At 41.5% G+C, this 19,497-nt stretch overlaps 1 protein-coding gene and 1 pseudogene across 1 annotated transcript; one reads left to right on the top strand and one right to left on the bottom strand.

Annotated features, from left to right (window-relative positions):
• Positions 1-9,749, top strand: part of LOC100390611 (transcription factor YY2-like) — a 97,480-nt pseudogene extending 87,731 nt beyond the window's left edge.
• Positions 9,750-11,146: 1,397 nt separating this feature from the next.
• Positions 11,147-14,146, bottom strand: FOXR2 (forkhead box R2). Its single transcript, XM_002762929.6, has one exon. The coding sequence runs from the start codon at positions 13,620-13,622 to the stop codon at positions 12,687-12,689; it is 936 nt and encodes a 311-aa protein (XP_002762975.1). The 5' UTR covers positions 13,623-14,146; the 3' UTR covers positions 11,147-12,686.
• Between the last annotated feature and the right edge of the window lie 5,351 nt (positions 14,147-19,497).

Genomic DNA, 19,497 nt, shown 5'->3' with positions numbered 1-19,497 from the left:
TGAGAGACTGTTTGCTATGATTTCAGTTGTTTTGCATTTGCTGAGGAGTGCTTTACTTCCAATTATGTGGTCAATTTTAGAGTAGGTGTGATGTGGTGCTGAGAAGAATGTATATTTTGTGGATTTGGGGTGGAGAGTTCTGTAAGTGTCTATCAGGTTTGCTTGTTCCAGGTCTGAGTTCAAGCCCTGGATATCCTTGTTAATTTTCTGTCTGGTTGATCTAATATTGACAGTGGAGTGTTAAAGTCTCCCACTATTATTTTGTGGGAGTCTAAGTCTCTGTAAGTCATTAAGAACTTGCCTTATATACCTGGGTGCTCCTGTATTGGGTCCATATATGTTTAGGATCGTTAGCTCTTCTTGTTGTATTGATCCTTTTACCATTATACAATGGCCTTCTTTGTTTCTTTTAATCTTTGTTGCTTTAAAGTCTATTTTATCAGAGATGAGAATTGCAACTCCTGCTTTTTTTTGCTCTCCATTTGCTTGGTAAATCTTCCTCCATCCCTTTATTTTGAGCCTTTGTGTATCCTTGCATGTGAGATGGGTTTTCTGGATACAGCACACTGATGGGTTTTGGCTTTTTATCCAATTTGCCAGTCTGTGCCTTTTGATTGGTGCATTTAGTTTATTTACGTTTAGGGTTAATATTGTTATGTGTGAATTTGATACTGCCATTTTGATGCTAGCTGGCTGTTTTGCCTGATACTTGATGTAGATTCTTCATTATGTTGATGCTCTTTAGCATTTAGTGTGATTTTGGAATGGCTGGTACTGGTTGTTCCTTTCTATGTGTAGTGCCTCTTTCAGGAGGTTTTGTAAAGCAGGCCTGGTGGTGACAAAATCTCTGAGTACTTGCCTGTTCGCAAAGGATTTTAGTTTTCCTTCACTTATTATGCTCAGTTTGGCTGGATATAAAATTGTGGGTTGAAAGTTCTTTTCTTTAAGGATGTTGAATATTAGCCCCCACTCTCTTGTGGCTTGTAGTGTTTCTGCCGAGAGATCTGCTGTGAGTCTGATGGGCTTCCCTTTGTGGGTGACCCGACCTTTCTCTCTAGCTGCCCTTAGTATTTTCTCCTTAATTTCAACCTTGTTGAATTTGATGATTATGTGCCTTGGGGTTGCTCTTCTTGCGGAATATCTTTGTGGTGTTCTCTGTATTTGCTGCATTTGAGTGTTGGCCTATCTTGCTAGGCGGAGGAAATTTTTCTGGATAATGTCCTGAAGAGTATTTTCCAGCTTGGATTCATTCTCTTCGTCACATTCTGGTACACCTATCAAACGTAGGTTCGGTCTCTTCACATAGTCCCACATTTCTTGGAGACTTTGTTCATTCCTTTTTGCCCTTTTTTTCTCTGATCTTTTTTTCTCATTGTATTTCATTGAGTTGATCTTCAACTTCTGATATTCTTTCTTCTGCTTGGTCAATTCGGCTATTGAAACTTGTGCATGCTTCGCGAAGTTCTCATATTGTGTTTTTCAGCTCCTTTAATTCATTCATATTCCTCTCTAAGTTATCCATTCTTGTTATCATATTCTCAAATCTTTTTTCAACGTTCTTAGTTTTTTTGCATTGATTTAAAACATGTTCTTTTAGCTCACAAAAGTTTCTCGTTATCCACCTTCTGAAGTCTAATTCTGTCATTTCATCACAGTCATTCTCCATCCAGCTTTGTTCCCTTGCTGGTGAGGAATTTTCGTCCTTTCTAGGAGGCGAGGTGTTCTGGTTTTGGGTGTTTTCCTCCTTTTTGCGCTGGTTTCTTCCCATTTTTGTGGATTTATCCACCTGTCATCTGAGTAGTTGCTGACTTTTTGATTGGGTCTCTGAGTGGGCACCCAGATTGTTGATGATGAAGTATTTCTGTTACTTGGTTTTCCTTCTACCAGTCTAGCCTCTCTGCTGTACGAATCTTGAGGTCCACTCCAGGCCCTGCTTGTCTGGGGTGCACCTATAGCAGCTGTGGAACAGTGAGGGATGCTGCCAGTATCTTTTTCTGCTATCTTTGTCCCAGAATGATGCCTGCCAAATGTCAGTCTTTTGGATATAGAGGGGTCAGGGAGCTGCTTAAGGAGACAGTCTGTACTTTATAGGAGCTCAATTGCTGAGCTTTGAGCTCTGTTGTTTATTCAGGGCTGTTAGGCTGCTACGTTTAATTCTGCTGCAGCAGAACTCATAAAAAAATCCCTTTTTTCTCAGATGCTGTGTCTCAGGGGGTTGGGGCTTTCTTTTTGAGTGTCTGTTGTGCTGTCCTGCCCAGCTAGGAGGCAGTCCAGTCACTATTTGCCTGCCGAGGCTACGCCCTGCTGGTGTGAGGTTTGCCCTGTTGCTGCAGGCTCTGCCCTGCTGCTGCGGTGTCAGCCCTGTTGCCATGGGCTATGCCCTGCTGCGGAGTCTCTGTGTTGTGGCAGGTTGCCTCGGCAACAGCAGGCTGCGTCAGCAATGGGGATGTACCTCAGTAGGGGCGGATTGCCTGGGTAGTGGCAGACGCCCCTCCCCCACCGAGCTGCACTGTCTGGGTTCAGCTGTGCCTGCAGTAAAACTCTCCACCTGGAGCGTTTGGAATTGCCATTTTGTTTGTCCCACTGTGCTACCCCAAATGCTGTTTCCCTGGAATCTCCTGTCCTGGCTCACTGTCCAAGTCCCCTTCAATCAGATAGAATGCCAATCTGCCCTCTCACGTCTCAGATTGCCGGTTCAACAGGGCACCTAAACTAGTGCGCTTTGTGCGGAGCGCTGTGGAGTGCCGCTGCGCTACAGTGCCAGCTGCTGGCGGTACCAGCCAAAACCTCTGCCTGGCATCCTGCGTCTCTTTTATACCTGGGAATTTCCCCGTTTTGTGGGCAATAAAAATCCGTCTGGAAATGCGGCCCTGACTCACCTTCTGCACATTCACTGAGAGCTTCAATCCTGGGTTGTTCTCAGCGTGCCATCTTGAGTCCCTCCCCGTGTCAAGTTTCTTTATTGAGCAAGTGAAATACAATTTTTACACTTGGTCATTTTCATATTTTATGAGAGTCATTATCTTATCTTTTCTGAAAATTATCTTTTAACAGATTGAAAAAGTTTTTAAAACATTACCATCAAAAATGAATTACTAATATACTCTTTCAAACCGTTTGAATTTTAAACCATATATGCCTATTTACTCTCCAAATGATAGAATCCTAGAACTGAAAAATGTTGTAAGTGCTAATATACTTGCTGTGGTAGGAACACCACAGCAAGCCGTGCAATGAACAAGGAAGAGCTTTGGAGAACAGTAGCTATGAAGAAGCCACTTACAGTACAAGTGAGGATGTTGGGAAGGAAGAAAAGCAAGTGCAAATAAGTTCCTCTGGATGACAATGGCAAGGACTGTGGTGGTGGCATCTATCAAGGAGACTCAGGTGGCCAGGGGCACGTCTGCTGCCACCATTACCACCACCTGCCCATGATTGCACTGCATCTCCTGGTCACTGATTACCTGACCCGGGTGCACCACTACCAGGAGATGATCCTGGTGCAGTCGCATGAGGAGGCAGTGGACACGAGTGGCTACAGCTGAGGACGACCTCGAGAACCAGATCCTTATCCTGGTGCCTGCACTGGCTGGGGCAACATCGAATATATCCAGCAGATGCTGGTTAACGTGGCGGTGGCCAGCAGCAGCAGTGGCGATGGCTCATCATTGGGCTGCCACAAGAGTTACCACAGTGGCGGGCAGCCACGGTGGCACCAGCCCAGGCAACAAGAAGTGGGAGCAGAAGCAGGTGCAGATCAAGACCCTAGAAGGTGATTCTCAGTCACCATGTGGTCCTCAGATGGAAAAACAAAACAAAGCAGAACAGATACTGACCATTGGACAGTGATTGAAGAATAAATCACTGGCAATAAGTGACCTTCTGATTATTCAGAATATATAGTAGGGAAGAAACTTGCTCCTGGAAGAACACCTGGCATTGACGTCTCAGTTCCCAAACAAGGAATTTGCTAGAATGAAACAAGAAAAATTAAAGAAGAAAATCAAGAAAAGATTGCCTTCATAAAACTGCACATAGATGTTCAGGGCTAACTGGGCCATGAGAAAACATCTGCACACCCACAGACCCAGATTATATGTCTGCACAGAATGTGGCAAAGCTTTTGTTGAGAGTTCAAGAATGAAACACCACCAACTTGTTAAAACTGGAGATAAGCCCTTTCAGTGTACGTTCCAAGGCTGTGGGAAATGCTTTATTTTATGTTATGTTAGTTCTGGGATACATGTGCAGAATGTGCAGGTTTGTTACATGAGTATATATGTGCCATGGTGGTTTGCTGCACCTATCAATCCGTCATTTAGGTTTTAAGACCCTCATCCATTAGGCATTTGTCCTAATGCTCTCCTTCACCTTGCCCCCCTACTCCCCAACAGGCCCCAACAGGGGAACGTGTGTAATGTTCCCCTCCCTGTGTCCATGAATTCCCATTGTACAGCTCCCACTTATGTGTAAGAACATGTGGTGTTTGGTTTTCTGTTCCTGCGTGTGTTTGCTGAGAATGATGGTTTCCAGTTTCATCCATGTCCCTGCAAAGGACATAAACTTGTTCTTTTTTATGGCTGCATGGTATTCCATGGTGTATATATACCACATTTTCTTTATCAAGTCTATCATTGATGGACATTTGGGTTGGTTCCAACTTTTTGCTATTGTAATAATGTTGCAATGAACATGCATGTGCATGTGTCTTTATACTAGAATAATTAATATTCCTTTGGGAATATACCCAGTAATGGGATTGCTGGGTCAAATGTTATTTCTGGTCCCAGATCCTTGAGGAATTGCCATACTGTCCTCCACAATGTTTGAACTAATTAGAACTCTCACCAACAGTGTCAAATTGTTTCTATTTCTCCATAGCCTCACCAGCATCTGTTGCTTCCTGGCTTTTTCAAAATCACCATTCTAACTGGCTTGAGATGGTTTTGATTTGCATTTCTCTAATGATCAGTGATGGTGGGCTTCTTTTTCTATGTTTGGTGGCCTCATAAACATCTTCCCTCATCCACATTTTGATGAGGTTGTTTTTTCTTGTAAATTTGTTTAAGTTCCTTGTAGATTCTGGATATTAGACATTTGTCATATGAGTAGATTGGAAAATTTTCTTTTATTCTGTAGGTTGCCTGTTCATTCTGATGACAGTTTCTTTTGCTGTGCAGAAGCTCTCTAGTTTGATTAGATCCCATTTGTCAATTCTGGTTTTTGTTGCCATTGCTTTTGGTGTTTTAGTCATGAAGTATTTGCTCATGTCTATGTCCTGAATGGTATTGCCTAGGTATTCTTCTAGGGTCTTTATGGTTTTGAATTTCACATTTAAGTCTTTTAATCAATCTTGAGTCAATTTTTGTATAAGGTGTGAGAAAGGTGTCCAGTTTCTGTTTTGCATATGGCTAGTTTTCCCAGCACCATTTAGGAAAGAAAGAATCCTTTCCCTATTGCTTGTTTTTGTCACGTTTGTCAAAGATAGGATGGCTGTAGATGTGTGGTGTTATTTCTGAGACCTCCGTTCTATTTCATTAGTCTATATATCTGTTTTGGTACCAGTACCATGCTATTTTGGTTGCTGTAGCCTTGTAGTATTGTTTAAAGTCAGGTAGAGTGATGTTTCCAGCTTCGTTCTTTTTGCTTAGGATTGCCTTGGCTATGTGGGCTCTTTTTTGGTCCCATATAAAATTTACAGTAGGTTTTTCTAGTTCTGTGAAGAAAGTCGATGGTAACTTGGTGGAAACAGCATTGAATCTATAAATTACTTTAAGCATTATGACCTTTTTTATGATATTTAATTTTACTGCATCAATTTCAGAACTTGTTAGTGGTTTATTCAGGGATTTGATTTCCTCCTGCTTTAGTCTTAGGATGGTGTATGTGTCCACGAATTTATCAATTTCTTCCATATTTTCTAGTTTTTGCGTAGAGGTGTTTATAGTATTCTCTGATGGTAGTTTGTTTTTCTGTGGCATTAGTGGTGATATCCCCTTTATCATTTTTTTAATGTGTCTATTTGATTCTTCACTCTTTTCTTCTTTGTTATCCTGGCTAGTGTTCTATCTATTTTGTTAATCTTTTCAAAAATCCAGCTCCTGGATTCATTGATTTTTTGAAAGGTTTTTTGTATTTCTATCTTCTTCAGTTCTATTCTGATCTTAGTTATTTCTTGTCTTCTGCTGGTTTTTGAATTTCTTTGGCCTTGCTTCTCTGGTTCTTTTCATTGTGATGTTCAGGTGTTGATTTCAGATATTTCCAGTTTTCTAATGTGGATATTCTGTGTGATCAGTTTCCCTTTAAACACTGCTTTAGCTGTGTCCCAGATATTCTGGTACGTTGAGTCTTTGCTCTCACTGGTTTCAAATAACTTCTTTATTTCTGCCTTGATTTCATTGTTTACCCAATAGTTATTCAAGAGCAGGTTGTTCAATTTCCATATATTTGTGCAGTTTTGAGTTAGTTTCTTAATCCTGAGTTTTAGTTTGATTGAACTGTGGTCTGAGAGACTGTTCGTTATGATTGCCCTGTTTTGCATTTTCTGAGAAGTGTTTTACTTCCAAATATGTGGTCAATTTTAATAACTTCTATGTAGTCCTGAGGTGAGTGTACCTTCTGTTGATTTGGGGTGCAGTTCTGCAGATGTCTATTAGGTCTGCTTGGTTCAGAGCTGAGTTCAAGTCTTGAATATCCTTGTTAATTTTGTGTCTCATTGATCTGTTTAATATTGACAGTGGGGTGTTAAAGTCTCCCACTATTATTGTGTAGGAGTCTAAGTCTCTTTGTAGGTCTCTAAGAACTTGTTTTATGAATCTCGGTGCTCCTGTATTGGGTGCATATATATTTAGGATAGTTAGCTCTTTTTTTTTTTGCATTGATCCCTTTACCTTCATGTAATATCCTTCTTTGTCTTTTTTGATCTTTGTTGGTTTCAATCCTGTTTGTCAGAGACTAGGATTGCACCCCTGCTTTTTTTGTTTCCATTTGCTTGGTAAATATTCCTCCATCCCTTTATTTTGAGTCTATGTGGGTCTTTGTACTGAGATGTGTCTCCTGAATACAGCACTTCGATGGGTCTTATCTGTTTATCCAAATTGCCAGTCTGTGTCTTTTAATTGGAACATTTAGCGCATTTATATTTTAGGTTAATATTGTAATGTGTGAATTTGATCCTGTCATCATGATGCTTGCTGGTTATTTTGCTCACTGCTTAGGCAGGTTCTTCATAGTGTTGGTGTGGGGGGGTCTTTACAATTTGCTATGTTTTTGAAGTGGCTGGTACCCATTTTTCTTTTCCATATTTAGTGCTTCTTTCAGGAGCTCTTGTGAGGTAGGCCTGGTGGTGACAAAATTCCTCAGCATTTGCTTGTCTGTTAAAGATTTTATTTCTCCTTGGCTTATGAAGTTAAGTTTGGTTAGCTATAAAATTCTGGGTTGAAAGTTTTTTTCTTCAATAATATTAAATATTAGCCCCCACTCTCTTCTGACTTTCAGGGTTTCTGCAGAGAGATCCACTGTTCCTCTGATGGGCTTCCCTTTGTAGGTAATGTGACCTTTCTCTCTGCCTGCCCTTAATATTTTTTCCTTCATTTCAACCTTGGAGAATCTGATAGTTATGTGTCTTGGGGCTGATCTTTTCATGGAGTATCTTAGTGGTATTCTCTGTATTTCCTGAATTTGAATGTTGGCCTGTGTTGCTAGGTTGGGGAAGTTCTCCTGGATAATATCCTGAAGTGTGTTTTCCAACTTGGTTTCATTCTCTGTCAGTTTCACGTATACCAACTGACCATAGGTTTGGTCTTTTCACATAGTCCTCTATTTCCTAGAGGCCTTGCTTATTCCTTTTCATTCTTTTTTGTCTAAGCGTGTCTTCATGCCTTATTTCAGTAAGTTGATTTTTAGTCTCTGATAACCTTTCTTCTGCTTGATTGATTCGGCTGTTGATACTTGTGTATGCTCCACGAAGTTCTCATGCTGTGTTTTTTAGCTCCATCAGGTCATTTATGGTCTGCTCTAAAATGGTTATTCTAGTTAGCAGTTCCTGCAACCTTTATCCAGGTTCTTAGCTTCCTTGCATTGAATTAGAACATGCTTCTTTAGCTCACAGGAGTTTGTTATTACCCACCTTCTAAAACTTACTTCTGTCAATTGGTCAAATTCATTCTCCATCCAGTTTTGTGCCATTGCTGGAGAGGAGTTGCAATCATTTGGAGGAGGAGAAGCATTCTGGTTTTTGGAATTATCAGCGTTTCTGTGCTGGTTTTTCCTCATCTTCATGGATTTATCTACCTTTGATCTGTAAGGCTGATGACCTTTGGATGCAGTTTTTGTGTGGGATCCTTTATGTTGATACTGAAGTTGTTTGTTAGTTTTTCTTCTAACAGTCAGGGACCTCTCCTGCAGGTCTGCTGAAGTTTGCTAGAGGTCCACTCCAGATGTTGTTCACCTGTGTATCACCAGTGGAGGCTGCAGAACAGCAAATATTGCTCCCTGCTCCTTCCTTTGGAAGCTCTGCCCCAGAGGGGAACTGGCATCATGCCAGCGAAGCTCTTCTGTATGAGGTATCTGTTGACCCCTACTGCTTTCAGTCAGAAGGCACAGGAGTCAGGGACCCACTTGAGGAGACAGTCTGTCACTTAGCAGAGCTGGTGCACTGTGCTGAGAGAGTTCCTCTCGTCAGGATCAGCTGCTCTTTTCAGAGGCGGCTGGTGGGAGGATAAAACTCACTGAAGCTGCACCCACAACTGCCCCTTCCTCCATATGCTCTGTCCTGGGGGGATGGGGGTTTGTTCTGTAAGCCCCTTACTGTGGCTGTTACCTTTCCTTCAGAGATACCCTTCCCAGTTTGGAGGAAGCTATAGAAGCAGTCTGGCCACATCCACTTTGCCAGGCTGTGGTGACTCTGTCCAGTTTAGACCTCCCAGCCTCCTTAGCACTGTCAGTGGGAAACCACCTCCTAAAAGCTCAATAATGGTGGATGCCCCTCTCTCCACCAAGCTCTATTTTCCTAGGTGAACTTTAGACTGCTGGGCTGGCAGTGCGAATTTCGAGACAGTGGTTCTTAGCTTGCTGGGCACCATGGGAGTGGGACCCTCTGAGCGAGAACACTTGGCTACCCGGCTTTAGCCCCTTTTCCAAAGGAGTGAACAATTCTGTCCCGCTGGAATTCCAGGAACCGCTGGGGTATGAAAAAACTTCAGCTGGCTCTGCCCATATGGCCACCCAAACAGACTCCCAATTTTGTGCTTGAAACCCAGGGCCCTGGTGGTGTAGTGACATGAGAGAATCTCCTGATCTGCAGATTGCAAAAACCATGGGAAAAGCAGAGTTACCTGGGCAGGTAGCACAGTCCCTCGCAGCTTCCCTTGCCTGGGGGAGGGTGATCCTGGGCTCCTGTCCTTCCAGGTGAAGCAATGCCCCATCCTGCTTCTACTCACCCTCCATGGGTTGGGCCCACTGCCTAACTAGTCCCTATGAGACACCTCAGATGGAAATGTAGAAATCACCCACCTTCTATGTTGGTCTCACTGGGAGCTGCAGATCGAAGCAGTTTCTATTCGGCCATCAAGGCCCCTTCTTCTGGGAAATGCTCTTCCCTGGACTTCAATTTGGGCACACATGTGTGAATCCATACCAGAGACAAGCGTTATGTCTGCCCCTTCGTTGGTTGTAATAAGAAGTTTGCTCAGTAAACTAACCTGAAATCTTACATTTTAACACATGCTAAGGCCAAAAACAACCAGTGAAGTGAGAAAAGACCCTTCTCAACCACAGGAAGCATCTCCCAGGAGTGATTGGGAATAAATATGCCTCTCCTTGGTATATTACTTTTAGAATTTTATAAATGAATCCTACACACCTAAGGAACATGTTTTGATAAAGTACTATTTATTTTTGTAAACCTTTAATAGGATGACATTGCTAAGGTGCTCTATCTTGCTCTGTAATCTCATTTCAAAACACGGTGTTTTTGCGAAGTATGGCCCCAACAGGAGGGCAATTCATAAACTTCACATCAAAAGACAGTTCTTTATGCAACCATGTTAAACATGGGACTTCTTTTCACATTCTTATAAATATGAAACTCACCTGTTGCCTACAATTTTTTTAATTTTGTATTTTCCAAATGTGCATATTGTACACTTTTTGGGGATATGCTAATACTGTGTGTGATTTTCCTGGAGGTTGATAACTTTGCTTGCAGCATAGTTTCTTTAAAAGAATGGGCAGTTACATGCATACTTCAAAAGCATTTTCCCATAAAAATAAGTTATATAGGTTTTGTATGCTATCTTTTTCTTTTTTTTTAAAGGAAGCTTCAGGCCGACAGAGGAAAGGCCACTGGGAGCTGTGTATGCTATCTTAATTTTGGTTGTATTCTTTGATGTTAACACATTTTGTGTAATTGTATTGCATAGCTGTATTGAATTATGTAGTATCAAATATTAGATGTGATTTAATAGTGTTGATCTATTTAAACACATTTTTAGTCATTTTTCCAAAAAATACTGCCAGATGCAGATGTTCAGTGTCATTTCTTTTCATGTTCAGTTACAGAAAGTAGTTCTCATTCATAGAATGTACTGTACTTCTTAACACCTGATGTGTACATCACACATAACAGGAAGAGCAACAATAAAATAGCTATCATTAAGAAAGAATATAGCAGAACAAGATCTATAAACACAGTCTTATTTTCTTTTGTTATCCAGAATACTTATGATTCTTAATCCTCCCAGAAATTGGAAGCTGAATAAAGCAACTCCAGTTTCCTTTATTTTGCACTCAATTTCAATAATTTGTAACTTAAGAAAAAAAAGTTACTCTGAAGGAATATCTTGATCACCTGAGATGACTGAAGAAATGCCATGTCCAGCCACTGCTTTTTTCATGCAATCAGAGAGCAGAAATAAGGATCAGAAAATACTGAATAGAGTTCAAAGCTCAAAGGTGCCAGGTTGCAGCAGAAAAATCCAGATCTAGTTTTAAAAATGAAATTTTGTCTTGCTTGAAAAATTTACAGAGTAGGCCTATTAGAAGTGTAGTTTGTGATTAAAAAAATAGTCTATTTAATTTCATATCCATCTCTTTTACTAGTGAGTGTTAATCTGGGAGAAAAATGAGAAGCAAATAATGACGACTTATAGGCAGAATATTTTATTAGTTCCAAGGTATTCCATTAATTTGGTCTTTGCCTTATGATACAGAAGTAGAATTTACAATTTGGGTATGTTGCTTTGTGATTCAACTTAAATATACAATTTTGTATGGACTACAATAGATCATTACAAAATGTAAACTTTCAAAAGAGTTACAGAGTTATAACTATATTGAATTAATTGTTTTTGTTTCTTACAGGCATTTTTGTACCCCCATTAAGAAGATTTTGCAACTAAATTTATACCTAAAAATCTGTTTTCTCCTGTATATTTGTTAATAATATTGAAGGCAAAAAGTTATGTTTAAATCTGATAATCAAAAGTTTATTTGCATAAAAAAGATGTTAAAGGTAATTTTGAAATTAGAAAAACAAATACTGAAGTGTTTGTTGTCACTGTTGATTTCTTTTTTTGTTTTTTTAGCAAAACACCACTGATGTCTCTTGGCTCCCAGAAGCCCACAAGATCAAGTCCAAACACCTAATGCTTTTCTCTCAGTCACTCATGGTCCTCATGTAGTTAAGCCACACTGAACTTCATCCCATTCCCCGACTCCATTCACTTTTTTCACACTCTTTCCTCTGTAATGCCTCTTCTTCAATTTACCTGCCCAACAAATTTCTATTATTCTTCAAAACTAGCTCAAAAGGTATTCTCTTCAATGCCTTTCATGTCTTTCCCAGGAAGACTGTCTTCCCATTTCCATGTCAACTTCTCACATCTGTTTCATCAGGTCTACATTATAAATATGTCTCCCACTAGTATCTGTCAGCTTTTTATCCTCAGCATCTAAGATGGACCTTGAGACATTAGCATATTCTCAATAAAAGATTGAGTACTAAAAAGAATAAAAAACAATGCTTTATCATCAAAAGACTTGGGGTTAATACAGGAATACTTCAAAGGACTTTCAACATCCAAACTAAAAGTAGCGGTTTAGAATTATTTGTCAATATTGGAATTGGATGACAAAGAAACAAGGCTTAGACATCCAGGACCAAAAATAGAAAGGTGAGGGTATGAAGGATAAAATGGGTTACTTAAAAAGGAGATGTAGCTGTTGAATGGTGGAGGGAGAAACTTGAATCTTCATCACAAGCCAGATTCTCTTCACATGGCACTCAAGGTTCTCATGGCTTGGCTCCAGGCTTCATTTTAGCTTTATATTCCACTGTTCACTTTCATGTGTGAAAATACTCTCTATACACAGAATTCCTTTCTTTCAGAAAACACACCCTTCTCTCTTTAGCTTTCATGCCATTGTTTCTAGGATTTCCTTCCTCTGCTGAAAATGCAGAACAACAGCCACTCTTCTTGTGTGAGTTTCCATGACTCTCCACCTGGATTTAAACTCTGCCTCCCCATACCCACATCTAACTTTACTTAACACCATTATTGTAACAGTAGCTAAAGATAGGCTTGGCACAAATCAGGCATTGTAAGTTTAGAGATTAATGAATGTCAGTCAGTAAATAAGTAGGCACAGTAAGGAAGGCAGTGTTCCAAAAAGGGAGCAGTGGTAGTTCAAAGATCAAAGAGAGAGGTAAACAGGTCTGGCTGACTCATGCACTCTTGGATGCTCTCCCTTTGAGCAGCAGCTAAGGCACGAGTTTCCTCCAAAAAGCGGCGGTGCCCCTCTTTAGTGAGCCTCCAACGGCAACAGCAAGATCTTGCATTATTTTCACCCTGAAGGTCGTCTGGTACCTTCTCAAAGCTGCTCAGGAAGCAGAGGTTATAATGAATGGTGCTCTTCCAGCCATCTGGAGCTGTCCGGAAAAAGGGGAAATGGTGTTGGGTGAAACTGTAGATCTCCTTCACACTGAGGCCATAGTGGGGGCTCTTTCTTAATGCTAGGGCAATAAGGTGGCTACAATTGAGAGGGATCCGTTGCCAGGACTTCTCTTGCTTGTTGATTTGCCATAGCTTCTGGCTCTGGAAGCACTCCCTTTCAGAGGACTGGAAGGAGTTGTCCTCTTGTTTCTCAGCCTCCTCTTCTGTGAGCACGAAGTTGTTAGGGGAATAGATATCTTGCTTCTGTATAGGAGACTGCTCACTGGAGGAAGATGACAGGGACTCTACCACTGTGACCTCTGAGCAGCTGGACTCTTCATCTGTTAGTGAGGGCTGAGGGAAAGGAGAAATGCTTGTCGTATCCTTTTTTCCAATGGGCTTTGGGGCCTTCTGGCTGCCAAGGGGGCACAGAATGTTGGGGTTCACCCATATCCACAGATTGGGTTCACAGTGAGGACCATCTTTATTAGGACTGAGTGTCCTATTCTGAGGCATCTCTGGGGGCTTCATTACTCGAATTCTATATTTGCTAAGGAGCTGCTCAGTTAAGGAGCACTGGTCTGTGGTACAAGACAAAAATAACTCATTCTGCATGTCCCAGTCCAGCAGCCCTGGTACCTGGCCTTGGAGATTATACCAAAATTCAAGATCTTTTAGTTTTAAGTCCATCTTTAGTAAAGAGATAGGTGGAAGGAAACTTCTGAAAGAACAGAGATCTAGCAGGCACTTAAAGCTGTTGTTTGGGCACCACTTTTTATGTAGTATATCTCATCTAGGGAGCTTATCAGTAGGCCTCCCAGAAGAACTGAAGAAAGAGGCACCAATGCCTCACTGACTAGTGGTCAGACTTGGAGAAACCTCAGCCTTCTGGAATAAGGCTCAATACAAGGAAGTAATGAAAAAGAGCTTTTCAGCAGAAAAAAAATTAGGTGGAATTCTTAAGCTGTGATTGGAAGCAGAAAGTCACCTTGAGAGAACTCATAAACTTTCCGTTAGGTGCAAACTATGGTGACTTGCATAACAGGTGATTATCTGGCATATATTTCAACTCTTGATGAGTTCGTTTAATGAAGAGACAAGCATATGTATAGATCACATTATATTTATGAGTCTTCCTTAATGGTTTAAAAAATCATTTCATTCATCAAGTGCCTTTGGATTTCTGTTAAGTGTTTCCACATAGACGATCTCAAATGATTTTCATGGCAGCCCTGCAAGATAAAATAGTATTATTAACCTCATGTCACAGATATGGCAACTGAGATCACCATACACAAGTAAGTAGGAGAGCTATATCCACAGCCTCGATCTTCTTTTTCACTATACCCATTGCCTCTTGATCATACTCAACGTACAATATACAACAGGCAGCAATATGTACAACCTGAGTTTTATATTAAGATGGTAACTATAAACCAGAACAGGGCCTCTATTATTCTCATACTGATACTAGACTCTAACCTTGCTCCTATTTTCAATCCTTTTCTGGAAAACAGCTGGCTTTCCTCTCTCCAGGTCACCTTCTCAGGAAATAAATTCTGAACTATACCCTGAACAGTAGGACCAAAATTTAGCCATGATATGTAAGGTCGTGAAAGCCCCAGAGCTAGTATTTCCAGTAAGTTCATGACCAGGACATTTGTAAGAAAAACAAACTGGCAAGGTTTCCTTTAATAAAGTTTGCACAAAATCCATGTGTAAAGTATGTGATTCCATTAAAACCACTACATAGGACTATGTTGCAAACATATCCAGCAAATGTCAAAGGGAGCTATTGGAGAGGCACTTTAATCTCCATGTGGTTTCCACACTCTCTGGTTCTCTTCTACTCTAAATAATCTTTCATACAGGTGGTCTGAGTGATCTTCGTACAGCATAAATATAAAAAGTAACACAACAATTATATCAACTGTTAATTCTTATTGAGACTCAAGATGGCGCTGTGAGAACAACCCAGGATTGGAGCCCGCGTTGAATTCGCAAACGGTGAGTCAGTGCTGCATTTCCAGACTGATCTTTGTTGCCCACAGAACGGGGAAACTCCCAAGTATAAAAAGACACGGGACGCCAGGCAGTAGGTCTGCCTGGCGAAGCCGGCAGCCGGGGCGGCGGCGGCCGGCCCTACCCAGCAATCCCCACAGGGCGCGCTTGTCCGGGTGCCTTGTTGAACCGGCAACCTGAGACTTGAGAGGGCTGGACTCGAGACTGAACGAGACTTGCACAGTAGCCCAGCCCAGGGGATTGCAGGGACAGATCGCTTGGGATACCCAGTGGGACGAACAAAACCGCGATTTCAAACTATCCCGGGCAGACGGTCCGAGACGCTCTGTGGGGGAGGGGCGTCCACCACTACGGAGGCAACCTGCCCCAACTGATATACACGCCCACTGCTGAGGCAGCCAGCCGTTGCCGAGGCAACCCGCCCCAACTGAGATACACGCCCACTGCTGACGCAGCCTGCCGTTGCCGAGGCAACCCGTCCCTACTGAGATACACGCCCACTGCTGACGCAGCCTGCCGTTGCTGAGGCAACACACTACAACGAAGAGACTCCGCCGCAGGGCGTGGCGGAGACCACAGCAGAGCCGGCAGGAACAGCGCGAATCACACAACAGCAGGGCGGAGCCTCGGCAGCCAAACAGTGGCTAGTCTGCCTTTGAGCTGGGCAGGACACCTGATCGGACATCCAAAAATAAAGCCCAAACCCCTCAACACAGAGCATTTGAGAAAAAAAAAAAGGGTTGTTTAATGAGCTGTGTTGCAGCAGAATCAAACATAGCAGCCTAACAGCCCTGAATGAACAACAGAGTGCACAGCTCAGCAATTAAACCCCTATAAAGTACAAACTGTCGCCTCAAGCAGCTCCCTGACCCCTCTATATCCAAAAGACTGTCATTAGGTAGGCATCATCCTGGGACAAAGAGAGCAGAAAAAGGAACTGGTAGCATCCCTCACTGTGCCACGGCTACTAGAGGTGCACCCCAGACAAGCAGGGTCTGGAGCGGACCTCAACAGTCGTACAGCGAAGGGGCTAGACTGGTAGAAGGAAAACCAAGCAACAGAAATACTTCATCATCAACATTCTGGGTGTCCACTCAGAGACCCAAACGAAAAGTCAGCAACTACGCAGACGACCAGCGGACAAATCCACAAAGATGGGAAGAAACCAGCGCAAAAAGGAGGAAAACACCCAAAACCAGAACACATCGCCTCCTAGAAAGGACCAAAACTCCTCACCAGCAAGGGAACAAAGCTGGACGGAGAATGACTGTGACGAAATGACGGAATTAGACTTCAGAAGATGGATAATGAGAAACTTTTGTGAGCTAAAAGATCATGTATTAAATCAATGCAAAGAAACTAAGAACCTTGAAAAAAGATTTGAAAAAAGATTTGAGGAAATGATAACAAGAATGGATACCTTAGAGAGGAATATGAATGAATTAAAGGAGCTGAAAAACACAATACGAGAACTTCGCGAAGCAAATGCAAGTTTCAATAGCCGAATTGACCAAGCAGAAGAAAGAATATCTGAAGTCGAAGACCAACTCAATGAAATAAAACGAGAAACCAAGATCAGAGAAAAAAGCGCAAAAAGGAATGAACAAAGTCTCCAAGAAATGTGGGACTATGTGAAAAGACCTAACCTACGTTTGATAGGTGTACCAGAAGGGGACAAAGAGAATGAATCCCAGCTGGAAAATACTCTTCAGGACATCATCCAGGAAAATTTCCCCCACCTAGCAAGACAAGCCAACACTCAATTGCAGGAAATACAGAGAACACCACAAAGATATTCCGCAAGAAGAGCAACCCCAAGGCACATAATCGTCAGATTCAACAGGGTTGAAATAAAGGAGAGAATACTAAGGGCAGCCAGAGAGAAAGGTCGGGTCACCCACAAAGGGAAGCCCATCAGACTCACAGCAGATCTCTCGGCAGAAACACTACAAGCCAGAAGAGAGTGGGGGCCAATATTCAACATTCTTAAAGAAAAGAACTTTCAACCCAGAATTTCATATCCAGCCAAACTGAGCTTCAGAAGTGAAGGAAGAATAAAATCCTTTGCGAACAAGCAAGTACTCAGAGATTTTGTCACCACCAGGCCTGCTTTACAAGAGGTCCTAAAAGAGGCACTACACATAGAAAGGATCAATCAGTACCAGCCATTCCAAAATCACACTGAATGCTAAAGAGCTTCAACATAATGAAGAATCTACAAAAACTAACAGGCAAAACAGCCACTTAGAATCAAAATGGCAGTATCAAATTCACACATAACAATATTAACCCTAAATGTAAATGGACTAAATGCACCAATCAAAAGACACAGACTGGAAAATTGGATAAAAATCCAAAACCCATCAGTGTGCTGTATCCAGGAAACCCATCTCACATGCAAGGATACACAAAGGCTCAAAATAAAGGGATGGAGGAAGATTTACCAAGCTAACGGAAAGCAAAAAAAAGCAGGAGTTGCAATTCTCATCTCTGATAAAATAGACGTTAAAGCAACAAAGATCAAAAGAGACAAAGAAGGCCATTACATAATGGTAAAAGGATCGATACAACAAGAAGAGCTAACGATCCTAAACATATATGGACCCAACACAGGAGCACCCAGATACATAAGGCAAGTTCTTAATGACTTACAGAAGGACTTAGACTCCCACACAATAATAGTGGGAGACTTTAACACTCCACTGTCAATACTAGACAGATCAACCAGACAGAAAATCAACAAGGATACCCAGGGCTTGAACTCAGACCTGGAGCAAGCAAACCTGGTGGACATTTACAGAACTCTCCACCCCAAATCCACAGAATACACATTCTTCTCAGCACCACATCACACCTACTCTAAAATTGACCACATAATTGGAAGTAAAGCACTGCTCAACAAATGCAAAACAACTGAAATCATAACAAACAGCCTCTCAGACCATAGTGCAATCAAGTTAGAACTCAGAATTCAGAAACCGACCCAGAACCGCACAGCTTCATGGAAACTGAACAACTGGCTCTTGAATGTTGACTGGGTAAACAACGAAATGAAGGCAGAAATAAAGAAGTTCTTCGAAACCAATGAGAACGAAGACACAACGTGCCAGAACCTCTGGGACACATTTAAAGCAGTCTCTAGAGGAAAGTATATAGCAATAAGTGCCCATATGAGGAGAATGGAGAGATCCAAAATTGACACCCTATCGTCAAAATTGAAAGAGCTAGAGGAGCAAGATCAAAAAAACTCAAAACCCAGCAGAAGACAAGAAATTACTAAGATCAGAGCTGAGCTGAAGGAGATTGAGACACGAAAAACCCTTCAAAAAATCAATAAATCCAAGAGCTGGTTTTTTGAAAAGATCAACAAAATAGACAGACCACTAGCCAGATTGATTAAAAATAAAAGAGAGAACAACCAAATAGATGCAATAAAAAATGATAAAGGGGAAATCACTACAGATTCCACAGAAATTCAAACCATCATCAGAGAATATTACAAACAACTCTATGCACATAAACTAGTAAACCTGGAAGAAATGGATAAATTCCTGGACTCCTGTGTCCTCCCAAGCCTAAACCAGGAGGAAGCTGAAACTATGAATAGACCAATAACAAGGTCTGAAGTTGAGGCAGCAATTAAGAGCCTACCTCACAAAAAAAGCCCAGGTCCAGATGGGTTCACAGCCGAATTCTACCAGACACACAAGGAGGAGCTGGTACCATTCCTCCTAAAACTATTTCAAACAATCCAAAAAGAGGGAATCCTTCCCAAATCATTTTATGACACCAACATCATCCTGATACCAAAACCCGGCAGAGACCCAACGAGAAAAGAAAACTTCAGGCCAATATCCATGATGAACATAGATGCAAAAATCTTCAATAAAATATTGGCAAGCCGATTGCAACAGCAAATCAAAAAACTTATTCATCATGATCAAGTAGGATTCATCCCAGGGATGCAAGGCTGGTTCAACATACGCAAGTCTATCAACGTAATTCACCACATAAACAGAACCAAAAACAAAAACCACATGATTATCTCAATTGACGCAGAGAAGGCATTTGACAAAATTCAACAGCCCTTTATGCTAAAAACCCTCAATAAATTCGGTATCGATGGAACGTATCTCAAAGTAATAAAAGCTATTTATGACAAACCAACAGCCAATATCATACTGAATGGGCAAAAACTGGAAGCATTCCCTTTGAAATCTGGCACTAGACAAGGATGCCCTCTCTCACCACTCCTATTCAATATAGTACTGGAAGTTCTAGCCAGAGCAATCAGGCAAGAAAAAGAAATAAAGGGTATTCAAATAGGAAAGGTGGAAGCCAAATTGTCTCTATTTGCAGACGACATGATAGTATACCTAGAAGACCCCATCGCCTCAGCCCAAAAACTCCTGAAACTGATAAACAACTTCAGCAAAGTCTCAGGATATAAAATCAATGTGCAAAAATCACAAGCATTCGTCTACACCAATAACAGACTTAAAGAAAGCCAAATCAAGAGCGAACTGCCATTCGCAATTGCTAC

The sequence above is a fragment of the Callithrix jacchus genome, chromosome X (assembly GCF_049354715.1).
Source record: "Callithrix jacchus isolate 240 chromosome X, calJac240_pri, whole genome shotgun sequence".
Classification (NCBI taxonomy): Eukaryota; Metazoa; Chordata; class Mammalia; order Primates; family Cebidae; genus Callithrix; species Callithrix jacchus.
This window is presented reverse-complemented; position numbering and strand designations above follow the sequence as displayed.